This window comes from Theropithecus gelada, chromosome 8, assembly GCF_003255815.1.
Source record: "Theropithecus gelada isolate Dixy chromosome 8, Tgel_1.0, whole genome shotgun sequence".
NCBI lineage: Eukaryota > Metazoa > Chordata > Mammalia > Primates > Cercopithecidae > Theropithecus > Theropithecus gelada.
The window spans coordinates 52,501,631-52,515,858 of record NC_037676.1 but is presented as its reverse complement, the minus strand read 5'-3'; the positions used below and the strand labels follow the sequence as shown (position 1 = coordinate 52,515,858).

Here is a 14,228-nt window from a genome sequence, read left to right as displayed (position 1 = left end):
AAGTAGAATGTCATCCATTTTCTACTTAAAAGTTAAGACCCTTTTAATTTATGTTCTAGTCTTTCAAAAAGTACAACATGTATTTTAATGAAACGTTAAAATTTAAGGTCTTTTAATTTTGAAATATATTCACAATGTCAGATGTAAAAAACGACAAACTACAAAAAGTAGACAAAGACCGTAATATGAACTGCAAATTTTCTTGCAAGCATCCACAGTATTTCCATGTTTCAAGTGCCAAATACTATTTAATTCGTTTTGTCTTACACTGTACTGCATTGTAGCAGTAGTGCACTAAATGTTCTTTTAGGTGAAGTGCTTCAAACTGCCTCATCATTTACATTGCCATTCCTGGATTACTTTTAATCATGGCCTTTTCCTTAACTAAATTGTAGCCATTGTTCAAGTCCTAGCGCCAGACTGAATTCTCTTTGAAGCCTTCTGAAATCATTCTATTCAAAAATGAGGAATCATGAGTGATTTAATTTCCTCTTTCCTCACTTTCCTGAACACATGGATTCCGTTAAGTAAATATTTGCCCCAAAATTGATCATGATTGTCTTTTGGCATCACATATAGTGACTTCAGCAATATTTAGCTATATCTCATATAAGTGATTTAATTTCCTCTTGTATATTGTTATCTCAGTAACAGATTGTCACTCTTTTCAGTACTAAGGATTACTAATTTACAAGAACTAGCATAGTGATCACAGCATTACCATTGTAAATAAATCTTCTGAATCTTAACAGAATTCGAGAAATATCTCAAATCAGTACATCAAAACAATTTTGTTTACAAAAAGGTCTTGTAAATCTTTCCAGCCTCTGAAATCCAAAATAAACCATTTGTTAAAATAGTATTTGGCCACTGTCCAGTCTCTATCATATGAATGTCATGTGTCCCGTAAGTATCTCATTCACACAAATATCCACTGGGTTTCAATGAGTGCCTTACTAATCAAGACATAAGGGTTGCATATTAATGGAAATAGAAGACTTGCTACATTTAAAATTAAGTATGCAATTAAAACCAGAAATGGCCTGGGTGCGAGGGCTCACCCCTGTAATCCCAACACTTTGGGAGGCCGAGGCAGGTGGATCACGAGGTCAGGAGATCGAGACCATCCTGGCTAACAGTGAAACCCCGTCTCTACTAAGAATACAAAATATTAGCCGGGCATGGTGGTGGGTGCCTGTAGTCCCAGCTGCTCGGGAGACTGAGGCAGGAGAATGGCAAGAACCCAGGAGGCGGAGCTTGCAGTAAGCCGAGATCATGCCACTGCACTCCAGCCTGGGTGACAGAGCGAGATTCCGTCCCCCCCCAAAAAAAAACTTGAAACAATACAATTAAAATATAACATACAAAGCTTCTAGAACATTAATTCAATTTTTAAAAATACATGAACCAATAAGTGCTAAGTTAAAAAGATGAATAATTTGCATACTCTGACCTTATAGTATTCTGTGTAGCACATGAGAAAGGTTTGTAAACTGCATTATAATTGATGAGTATTAGCATAGAGATATGTTTAAAATGTTATGCTTAAAGCATTAAAAGTAGAAACATAAGAATAGATATATAAAAGCAATTTATTAGTTTTCTGAAAAACCCTTATATTTACAGTCTGAACTTTGTACCAATTGTGACAAATATTTTTAAATATATATTTTTCAATTGCTTTAGAAGAAAATAAGGAGTTACGTTCCACAAATTCACGCAAGAACTGTAAACACGGCCGGGCGCGGTGGCTCAAGCCTGTAATCCCAGCACTTTGGGAGGCCGAGACGGGCGGATCACGAGGTCAGGAGATCGAGACCATCCTGGCTAACACGGTGAAACCCCGTCTCTACTAAAAAATACAAAAAACTAGCCGGGCGAGGGGGCGGGCGCCTGTAGTCCCAGCTACTCGGGAGGCTGAGGCAGGAGAATGGCATAAACCCGGGAGGCGGAGCTTGCAGTGAGCTGAGATCCGGCCACTGTACTCCAGCCTGGGCGACAGAGCGAGACTCCGTCTCAAAAAAAAAAAAAAAAAAAAAGAACTGTAAACACATGACATTTTCACTAAAATAACAGTCTTCACAAGGTTAAGAACTGAAGTCTTTCCCCGGTTTGATTTTAACACTACCAGAGGTAATCCAGTTATGGTTGGTTTTTGTTGGGTCATTTATATACAATAAAAAATGCCTTAAATCTTTTAAACAAATATAAAATATTTTTAAGCTGCATGTATTTTTATTTTGCCTGAAGAATGAAAACACAATGTTTTGAACATTACATATTTAGCAAAAAAAAAAAAAAAAGATAGTCTTTCTTCCTAAGACGGAATGGTTATATTCCCTGGGGGCCCATGTCCATGCACTATTGAACTGTACACTTGAACGCTCTTTCACATCCTTGAAAGACTAATGTGCCACTTTAACTCATGCTGAAATGTGATGACAGCTCTACAGAGAATCTAAATTGCTGTGTATTAATACTTAAATAATATTGAATTACTTAAATAATATCAGAATCATAAAATAATAGAATTATAGGGCTGAAAGGAACCTTCGATGTCTTCTAATATATTACCATTTATGTGAAAAGAATTCTTTCCAACACTTCCACTACCTGAAAAGTGCAGAGTTGGTGGAGAGGACCAACTCAATTATATTATATATGCTCCAGTCTTCCTAAAGAAAGAGTTAAAGTCCGAGGCTTTCCATGCAGAGTTAGGTTTTCTATCTTTGCAGAAGGAGAACATAATCTGGAAAGAAGAAGAGCCCATACCCCTCTCTCCATCTTCTGCCAAAAGCAGAGTTTCCCCTATATAAATTGGAGCCAAGTGTTTCCTGCTTTTATTCTGTTTTTCCTGTTTGAAAAGCAGAAAGCTCTGTACTCACCTCCTCACAGGCGGTTCTGAAATCCATGTGCTATGGCACCACAAAGGATGTCGTCTGAAAAGACACAGAAATAGTAAGCGATTAGGCACAGCATGGCATGTAAGAGAGAACACTAACATAGTGGAGGAAATCGTGAAGCAGAACTTGTGGGAAAACTGTGTTTACAACCACCTGTAAGAAACAAGAGCTCCAGGGTATACTGAAGAGAGGAAAATGAAGAGATGAAAAAAGTCTTAATCCCCAGCTTTTAGGAAGTATAAATATCCTGCCATCATTCAGTGTGATGAAGAGTGTGCATTTCCAGGCACCTCTCCATCCTGCCAGCAGGCGTTCAGACTCCATGTACCAGCAGATCAACCTCTTCTCGCTCCTTCCCAACATGCATTGTGAAACCTGAGTTTGCAATTGAGAAAGAAACTTCAAAAAGAGCAATTAAAGATTGCCTTCATATGGTTATCTCATGAAAAAGGTTGACTAATCATTCTCTTTTTAATTAAAAAGCTACATGCATGAATAATTCTCTCTGGAACTTAAATTTTATTCACAATACGATGTAAGGAAGCAAGCTATTTGTCAGAGTGAATAATAAGAAAAATCAATGTATAAAATATCTAAAATAGATTCATCTATGGTCATTATAATATCTAAATGATGAATGTAGGTTGAAATACATATAAATGTTTTTGTAAAATTATTCTGGAGTGTTTTGTTTTCATTACTTGATACCCCTAACAAAACTAAGATTTGTCACGGAAAGTTGACACCCAGACACTATAAAACAAAGCAATGCAGAGCCGAAATATAATGGATAAGTAAATGATACATCAAAGTAAGGTGAATGGTTAATTCCAAAATAGAAGACTCTATACTCCTCAAAATTACTCCGCCTCTCAGCCTTTGGAAGAGTAAACTATTATATCCTTCTTTGGCATTTCTTTTTAATTATACAAGATTGATTAATGCTTTATCACGTAAGTGTGGTAAAACAGAGTAGGAGGTATCACCATGCTGTCACTGAACTGATGGATTACTACTATTGACTTTGAACGAAAGAGATTAGCCATCATCAGTATTAACCAAACACATCATATAATCTATTAAATATTTCCCCTAGATAAATCTTGTGGATTGTGAGCCTCATTAGTATTAATGAAATTTTTATTACTAACAATTATTTTTTAAAATTGCTCTTAAACATTTTATTTGAAGAACCTGTAAATATTTTCTTGTCTCTAACTCTGATGTAAAGTTATTCTTTTACTACAAAAGAAGGAAAATTTTGATATGTATTGATTATATAAAAACAGGAGACATCTGGAATCAACTTCTTGCTACTAAAAACCAACCGGAGAAATAGACATGAGGATACTCAACCATCTAAATATAACCTCATGTTTGTTTTATATGCTGAATTTAATTTTAATGCATAAATTTTAAAATTTTAATTATTTCATAATATGACACATTTGAGCAGGTGCTGTATCTGTACCTTCTACCAATTTAGCAAATCTTCCTTTTTTTTAAATTCTAATCTTCTATTCTTTTTCATCAAAACAGTAGGTAATAATATCAGTTGTTCACAAAAATAATTAATACATAAGCACAGATATATAAATATATATCTACATACTGTTAGATAAAATGTGTAGGAGATAACCGATTTGGATTGAGTCCCTACCTTAGGTTCTACTAGACTAAATCAAAAATGAAGCTACTCATCCTAAGCTTCACATCACCAAACTGAAAGCAAGATGTTCGACTTTTCTAAAACATTGGAAGAGGGAATAATACCCAAATAGCCAAAGAGGCCAATTTTAGCTGGCATTAAAAGAAGTCCCCTCTGCTTTAACCCTAAAAGGAAAGCAACTTTGTAATGAATAATCTATGTTTTGGCTTTTATTCTGCTTTCTTCAGCCCTTTTCTGCATATAAATCCCACCTCTAGGGCTCAACTCATCAGAACATCTTGTCTGAAGGTTTAAAGGAGATACTGCCCTGATTCATGAATCACAATAAAAGCCAATCCAATCATTTCACTGCAATTGTTGTATTTTTTCTTCTGACAGTCCTCCACTTCCATTTTTCTCTACTGTTAGATTCTTATATTAGTTTGTCACATTGATTACAATTAATGAACTGTTATTGATACATTATTACTGTCTAAAGTCTAAACTTCATCTGTGTTTTCCTTGTTTTTCCTATTGTCTGTTTTCAGTTCTAGGATCGCTTCCAAGGCACCTCATTACATTTAGTCCTCTTTTCTCCTTAGATTCCTCTTGGTTGTGACTGTTTCTTAGACTTTGCTTATTTTTAAAGACGTTGGCAGTGTTGAGGCATGCTGGTCAGGAATTTGTAAGATATTCTTCCATTGGGATTATTCTGATGTTCTTTGTAGTTATTATAGTGTGGTAATGTGGTTTTGGAGGGGGAAGATCTCAGAAGTAAAGTGCCATTTTCATCCCATTCAATCAAGGATACGTGTGAGCAATATGACTTAACACTCGAGTGCTTGCTAACCTTATCATCCCACTGACATAGTGTTTGTCAGCTTTTTCTATTGTAAAGTTCTTTTTTCCTCTTCTCTCCACACAGCACTGGTTGGAAAGAGGTTACTATGAGTACCTCACACCTAAGGAATTGGAGGTTATGCTTCCCATTCCTGAGGCTGACCTATCTACATAAATTATTTGAGATTACTCTGCACAGGAGACAGAGTTGTTTTCCACCATTTATTGATTGAGCCAATCATTTCTTTTAGGACCTCTCTTCTGACAGAGCAAAGAAATATCTGTGTGTATACTAACCCATGTTAGCATGCACGTATCGATAGAAATGTCCCTATATAACCACCTGCATCTATATCAAGCTGGACAACAGTTATTAGTGATGCTCCGCCTCTAATAGCAACCACATGTGCTATTCTAGTCTTCTTTCTTCACTTATCTGTAAACTTTTACTGTACAAGATTGATGAATGCTTGTTTAGGTAAATGGTAGAATAGGCTAAGAGGTGTCACCATGTTGTCACTGATAAATTATTACTATTGGCTGTGAAAGGAAATAGATTGGTCATTTTCAGTAGAAACTGAATGTGTCATACAATCAATTAAATATTTCTTAAGTCTCTGACAGTGAGAAACCTAGTTTCCAATAACCAACCATTCATGTGCTCAGTTGTGCAATCCCAGTATACATGTATAGTCATAAGAAATGCTAACCCACAGGCCTGTAGGAAACAACTTTATCCATTAGAGCATAGTTTATTTTACCTTTCATCATATAGACTGCACTTATTATCAAAAGTACTTATGTCTACCCCAGTGATGGGTGGAGAGAAATGACCGTATGCTAGTTTCTCTGCAGACCTCACATGTTTCCCGTGCCCTCTAGCATTTCTGCAATTGCATGAGAACAATTTCCCCAAGAAGCTGCTTCCCTGTTGGTCTGGCCTTAAAATGACACACACAGAGCCAAACATCTTATATGACCCACAGAATGCAAGGTGCAGCCCAACTACCCTTACCTCCTTGCCCAGGACAGAGCTGCCACAGCCACATTGTAGACCTGTGAGTCAAATAAGTGATTGATATTTGTGGTGGCGAGCTTTAGGTGCTACAGAGTCCAGTCATTTAATCAAACACTAATCTAGGTGGTGCTGTGAAGTTTCTTTGCAGATTATATATATAATCAACTCACTTTAAATAATGGAGACTATTCTCAATAATGTGGGTGGATCTCATCAAATAAGTTGAAAGGCCTCAGAAGCAAGCTTGAGTTTGCTCTGAAGAAGAAATTCTGCATCCAGACTGCATCAGCAGCTTCTGCATGAGAGTTTCCAGCCTGCTGGGCTGATGTAGATTTCAGACTTGCTGACCCCCAGTCACATTAGCCACATACATAGTGCTTCCATTTTTCTGTAGAACCATGACTGATATAGATTTGGTTACCAACAGTGGTTTTGAAGGAACTGAATTCTAAGAATGAGTTTTTTGAATTAGTTTTGAGGTTTCAGGAATTGATTCTGTCATCTAATTAGATTTAAAGGCAGTAAAGACTCTATTTCCAGTATTAACAAGAACACTGGTAGTCCATGGCACAAAAAGGCAATACAGATACACACAATGTCACCACTGAACACTACTACTCAAGTATTGATAAGGCAAGGTTCTCAGTGACCAAGAATTTGATAACTTAGAACAGCTCTGTCAAATAATGAGTGCAATAAGATTGGCTCTTTGCTCTTAACCATGCTATAGAAAGTAGAGAGAAAAAGGGTGAGCTTGGATTTCAAATTTCTGGCCTATGACCTTCATATATGACCCGAAAATGCCTATGCCTGTCTTAGATTATACCTTTATCTCCTATAGTCACAAGCCTGAGATTTCTGAACAGTAAGCCCAGAGTCTCATCCTGCTAGTCACTGAATTACATCACAAATTAAACCCCCAGCCTAACAAAGTTTCTTCTGTTAAACACAGACATTGGGAAAAACAGGACCCTGAATATTGGAATGAAGACATATATGAAGTCTGTGATGAAGCTGGGCTCAGTGAACCCCTAAGTTCTGCTGAGTCTTCTTTGGTAGTAGAGTGATGGCCTTTGCTGAGGTGGTTGTCCTAAAGACAATGCTGATTCTCCTGAGGATCCAATCCCACCAATCCTCTTTCCTTTTATAGGTATAAGTAGACTCAAGTGGCAACAGGTGAAAAAAGGTGAGATACAAAGTTTAACCCATTAAAGGTGTGTTCCACTCCAAAATCATTGTATATTTTTTCAATTTATACAGACAAAATTCTGGGGACTATGTGTGGAATGGATATTCATGATGTTAGATAATGTTGGAAGGCACAAAAATTTGGACTAGGTCAAATTGATTGATATTGCCCCACTAAGAATAAATTCTGGATGTAAATTTGGGGTGTTGGAAAGGGTTCTGACAGTTTGTTTAGCTGACTGGGTTTAAACATGGACCAAAAAAAAAAAATGGCTTATAATAAATTACATTAAAATGCCAGGATCGCCTTGGTATACTGCAGAGGAAGGTAACAGATGACTTAGGAGTATTGGAGTGTTAGAGTGGATTTATCATACAAGAGCTGCTCACTCGCCCTGGGAGCCCAGAGAATGCACCTTTCGACTTGACTCTGAGGAATAAAGTTGTGGGGTGGCTCTGTTAAAGAGCTCTTCGGTCACTCTTCTGTGTAGGGTAGAAACTACCATGGGAACTATTGCCACTGAACTGGGATCCTCACATGCAATAGCAGTAATTGGATCCTGGGATGGCAGGGGCCAAGTGGCAAAGACAAAGAAGCCATGGTTATGAGAATGGAAATCAAGACCAAGGCAGTAATCAGAGTAGCTTAACTCAGAGAGGCTTATAGTGTTGTCAGGTTGATCATGTGTCCCTAGAAGTAAAACAGACAGGAAGCCTACTAAATTTTTACTTGATCAGTACAAGCAAATGAGTTCTAGGTTGAGTGAAAAGTCTAGTATGAATCACCAGAATAGAGTCATAGACTCTCATTCAGTTCCCAGAATTGAAATGGTTTGTAGAACCAGAGCCTCCTTGCATGAAGGTGATGTGGTTTGAATGTTCACTCCAAATCTCATGTCAAAATGGGATTCCCGGTATGGTAGGTGGGCCCGGTGGAGAGTGTTTGTGTCACGGAGGCAGATCACTCATGACTACCTTGGTGTCCTCCCTGTAGTAATAAGTTAATGCCAGATCTGGCAGTTTAAAAATAGTCTGGAACCTCCCTTCTTTCTCTTTCACTTCCTCTCTCACCACATGACATGCTGGCTCCCCTTCCACCTGCTATGACTAAAAGCTTCCTGGGACCTCAGCAGATGTAGACTCTGGTGTCATGCTTCTTGCACAGCCTGCAGAACCATGAGTCAAAATAAGCCCCTTTTCTTTATAAATTAGCCTGCTTAAGGTATTTGTTTATAGCAACACAAATGAACTAATACAGAAGGGAAGTCGGGTCATGTAAAGAAGGACCCTGATACCCTACCACAGGTTTATATTGTTAATCTTGCTTCCAGCCTCCCCCAAAGAACTGCATGACATTTTCCCAGGGTAAATAAATGTGAATTAAATATGAATTAAAGAAGGGAAATAACCATACCTTTCAGCAACTACCAGACACTGGTTCTGAAATGACACTGATTCCTGAAGACGCAAAACACCACTGTGGTCCACCAATCAGAAGAGAGGCTGTGGAAGTAACCAGTGGAGTTTTAGCTCAAGTCCATGTCAGGATAAGGCCAGGGTAGTCTGTGACCACATCCTGTGTTTTTTCCCTGGTTCTGAATGTGTAATTAGAATAGATATGCTCAGTAACTAATAGAATCCTGGCATTGGTTTTCTGACATGTGGAGTGAGAGCTGTTGCTATGGGAAAGGCCAAGTGGTTGCCACTAGAACTACCTTTACCAAGTAAAATAGCAAACCAAAAGCAATACCACTTTCCTAGAGTGATTGTAGAATTTATTACTATCATCAAGGACTCTAAAGGTGAAGGAGAAGTGATTCCCACTATATCCCAATTCAACTGACCTATTTGGCCTGTGCAGAAGACAGATGGATTTTGGAGACTGACAATGGATTACTGCAAGCTTAGCCAGGTGGCCACTCTAATTGAAACTCTTTAGCAGATGTGGTTTTATTGCTTGAGCAAATGAACATATCCCCTGGTACCTGGTAATGCAGCTATTGACCTGCCAAATCCCTTTTTCTCCATTCCTGTCCATAAGGTCCATCAGAAGCAGTTTGCTTTCAACTGGCCAGGACAGCAATACACCCTCACTGTCCTACCTCAGGGATGTATCAATCTTCAGCCCTATGTCAATAGCTCACAAAGATTTTGAATCACTCCCCCTTTCCACAAGATTCCACACTGGCTCATTACAGTGATGGCATTAAGTTAATTGGACCTAGTAAGTGACAATTAGCAACTATTCTAGGCTTATTAACAAGGTATTTGTGTGTCAGAAAGTGAGAAATAAATCTGACAAAAATTCAAGGACCTCAGCAAAGTCTCTTGGGGTCCAGTGGTGTGATGTCAGTTGAGATACCCTTCCAAGGTAAATAATAGGTTGTTGCAGTTGGCCTCTCCTATGACCAGAAAAGAGGGACAATGCCTAGGGGGCCTATCTGAGCTCTGGAAGCAACATATTCCTCATTTGGGTGGGCTACTATGGACTCTTTAGTTAAGTGACTCAAAAAGCTGCTGATTTCAAGTGCAGTCCAGAACAGGAGAAGATTCTGCGTCAGGTCCAGGCTGCTGTGCAAGCTGCTCTACCACTTGGAACATATGATGCAGAACATCTGTTATATGAAGTGGCAGTGGCAGATAGGGATGCTGTTTAGCCATGCTTTGGCATGTCCCTGTAGGTGAATCACAGGACAAGTCCTCAGAATTTGGGAGCTAATCCCTGCTCTCTTCTCTGGATAGTAACTCCCCTTTTAAGAGACAGCTCTTGTTCTGTTATTGGCCATTAGTAGATACAGAATGTTTAACCATGGGACACCAAGTCACCTGAGATGTTCATCATGAACTGGGTATCATACAATAGACCAAGTCATAAAATTAGGAGTACACATCATCAAATGGAAGTGACTGGGCTCAAGTGACTAAGGCACAAACAGTTTACATGAGAAAGAACTTTAAATACCTATGGATTCCACTCTTGCTCCATTACCTTCTCCCTCTTAGCCCACACCTACGATCGCTTGGGGGGTTTCCCAACCACAATTCACTGGAGAAAGAGAAAAGTTGGCTGGGGTTAGAGATGGTTCTGCACAATATGTAGGTGCAACATGGACTTCCATTAACCAAGGCCAACATGGTTACAGCCACTGCTGAGTGCCCACTTTGTTAGCAGTATAGACCAACACTGAGCCCAGCATGGCATAATTCCCCAGAGTGATAAGCCAGATACCTGATGGCAGGTTTATTGTATTGGGCCACACTTACGTAATGGAAAGGTCACCTTGTTGTGCTTACTAAAATAGACATTTATTTTGGATATGGATTTGCCTTCCCTATACGCAACGTTTTTGCTAAAACAGCCATCGGTGGATTTACAGAATGCCTTAGTCACTGTCATCATATTCCATACATCATTTCTTCTGATCAAGGCACTCACTTCACAGTAAATGAAGTGAAGCCGTGAATCCATGCTCATAAAATTCACTGGACTGCTCTTACCATTTTCCCACCACCTTGAAGAAGTTGGCTTGATAGAACAGTGCAATGGCCTTTTGAAAACTCAGTTATGGCATCAGCTAGGTGGCATTTTCTTGCAGGACTTAGTCAAAGTTCTCCAGGAAGCTGTATATGTTCAATATATGGTGCTGTTTCTCCCATTACCAGAATTCATGAGTTTAGGAAATGAGGGTAGTGCGTCTCAGTATTACCCACTACTTACTAGCAAAACTTTTGTTTCCTGTACCTGCGACCTTATTATCTTCTGGTTTAGAGGTCTTCATTCCACAGTGAAGAATGTTTCTATTAGGAGATCCAACAAGGATTTCATTGAACTGGAAGTTGAGATACTCTCAGCCACTTTGGACTCCGTTGCCTCTGAATCAACACGCAAAGAAATGAGTTCCTCCACTGACTGGGGTGATTGATACTGACTTCCAAAGGGAAATTGGGCTGTTCCAGCATGGAGATCAGGAAGAGTGTGCACAGATTCCTTAGGTGTGTCTTACCATGCTTGTGATTCATGCCAATGGAAAACTGCAATAGCCCCATTCACGCAGGGACTGTTAATGGCCCAGACCCTTCAGGAATGAAGGTTTGGATTACCTTACCAGGTAAAGAACTATGACAAGCTGAGATGTTTGCTGAGGACACAGGGAATAAGGAATGGGTAGTGGAAAAAGGCAATTATCACTACCGGCTACCACCACACGGTCAGCTGCAAAAATGAGGACTGTGATTGTTATGTATTTCTCATTTTGTTATGAACTTGACTGTATGTGCATGTACACTTACAAACATATTTATATGTGTCTATATACATATGTGTATGTCAACCATCTTTGTTTTCTTCCCTTCTTTATTCCCTTATCATCTAACACAAGATTTATTAATAATGATTAATTTTACATCATAGCATTTAAATTATAGCATATCGAGGAGAAGAATGAACATTAGCCAAGGCCTTTGCATCCCCTTCTAGGGAAATAATTAGTGTGTTTTTGATTATATAAAGGATTTTTGTATCATATTTGTTAGAAGGATGACTTTGCAATGGTTTTTATTTGGAGGTAAAGTAGGTTTAAGGGGATATATATGAGTGTTACGTTGACAAAGGATGAGCTGTGATGGTTACTTTTATGTGTCAACTTGAATAGGTTATAGTGCCCAGTTATTTCATTACGCATTAATCTAAGTGTTGCCGTGGAGGGATTTTGATGTGGTTAACATCTGAAATCAGTTGGCTTTAAGTATAGGAGATTATTCCTAATAATGTGGGTGGTTCTCATGCAATCACTGAAAGACCCTAAAAGCAAACACTGAGGTTTCTCTGATAAAGAAATTCTGTTTCAAGTCAGCAGCACCAATTCCTGCCCAAGAGTTTCCATCCTGCCAGCCTACTCTACAGAATTTGGACTTGCCAGCCCACACAATTGCATGAGCCAATTTCTTTAACTGAGTCTCTTAAAATACGTATAAACATATATAGACATTCTACTGGTTCTGCTGATCTGGAGAATCTTGACTGATACAGTTGTGTATGCCACTGAGATTTTACTGTTTTATTATGTAACATTATGTGACAATAACTGACTAAAAGCATATTTCTTTTTTAAAAAAAATGAAAGATTGAAGGTAATTTATTTTGATGATATTATCTAGAAAAAAATACTGTCAATCAGTCCCATTATCTGGATTCTGTGAGCTACCCTGCTTCCTGCTGTTTCCAAAGCCTGGTTGATCAGTTGTGTCTTCACTTTGGTGAAACAGTCCATATCTTTCCAAAACATCCTTTTATAGTTTGAACTAGTCAGGTTTGGATTTGGTCTCTTGTATCCAAAGAACTCTAGGAGAGCATATTTCTAGACATTCCTGGAATTTCTTTAAACACAACTATCAAGTACCAGCAATTTAATAACATAAGTTCCAGAATATAAAATATACTAGATATTTCTATGTTATACTCTAAAAAACTATAAGGAAAACACTTCATTTGTAGCTGGTTTATTAGTAACATAGGTATGATGGTTAATACTCAGTGTCAACTTTATTGGATTGAGGGATACAAAGTATTGATCCTGGGTGCATCTGTGAGGATTTTGCCAAGGTTAACATTTGAATCAGTGGGCTGGGAAAAGCAGATCCACCCTTAATCTGGCTGGGCACCATCTGATCAGCTGCCAGTACGGCTGGAATATAAAAAGCAGGCAGAAAAATATGAAAAGACGAGCCTGGCCTAGCCTCCCAGCCTACATCTTTCTCCTGTGCTGGATGCTTCCTACCCTGGGACATCAGACTCCAAGTTCTTCAGCCTGGGACTCGAACTGGCTTCCTATATACATAGAACTAATAGGATATATACATATATACACATATATATATATATATATGATATGTAGGATATATGTACACATACATATGATATGTAGGATATATATATATAAAATAGGATATATATATCTCTTATTAGAACATATACACACACACACACACACATATATATATCTCTTATTAGTTCTGTCCCTCTAGAAAATCCTGACTAATACAATAGATTAACTAATACCGTTATTTAAAATGTAAAATTAAGATTTTTTTTCACACAACAAAACTGTATTTTTCTCTTCTGGAGACACACTCATCTTCCCATATTTTTTTCTTATTCAGATATGAAATTTTTAATACTTTCTTTATGATTTTTTAAAAGTAATTGATTTGTATTAAAATATGATGCAGGAACAGTTTATAAATGTCTTCTTTTCTGTATCCATGGATAAAAGAAAAACAAGTTTATTGGTTAATCATTATCTAATATTAAGTTTTTTTAGGGGCAAAAAAAAAAGCTCCTATGAAGATAATTTTTAAAATTTCATCAGTAAACTTTATTACATAAAATATAGAGATGAGAACTGCAATGCATAAGTAGCTTTGGCGAATAATCTGATGAAATTATCTTTAATGTTTAAAAAATGACAATATATGAATGTCTCCTACCTCATCTTTGATCCATGTAGAATCTCCATGGACAGCTCAGTGATAAGCCACAAAGCATGAAAAGCTCTAGCCTAAGGAAGCCTGTTTAGACTATTATTACATAACTGACCCAACAAACAATGGTAACAGCCTAGTTCCTGACCAA

The 14,228-nt window shown here is 37.9% G+C and overlaps 1 protein-coding gene across 3 annotated transcripts in view; it reads right to left on the bottom strand.

Moving 5' to 3' along the window:
* SNTG1 (syntrophin gamma 1) overlaps positions 1 to 14,228 on the bottom strand; it is an 883,016-nt gene that overhangs the window by 394,078 nt on the left and 474,710 nt on the right. For all 3 annotated transcript variants that reach the window (XM_025394077.1, XM_025394078.1, XM_025394076.1), the window contains one exon: positions 2,886 to 2,939. In XM_025394077.1, the coding sequence (XP_025249862.1) occupies positions 2,886 to 2,912 (27 nt within the window). In that variant the 5' untranslated portion in view covers positions 2,913 to 2,939. The remainder of the gene's footprint in view (positions 1 to 2,885; positions 2,940 to 14,228) is intronic.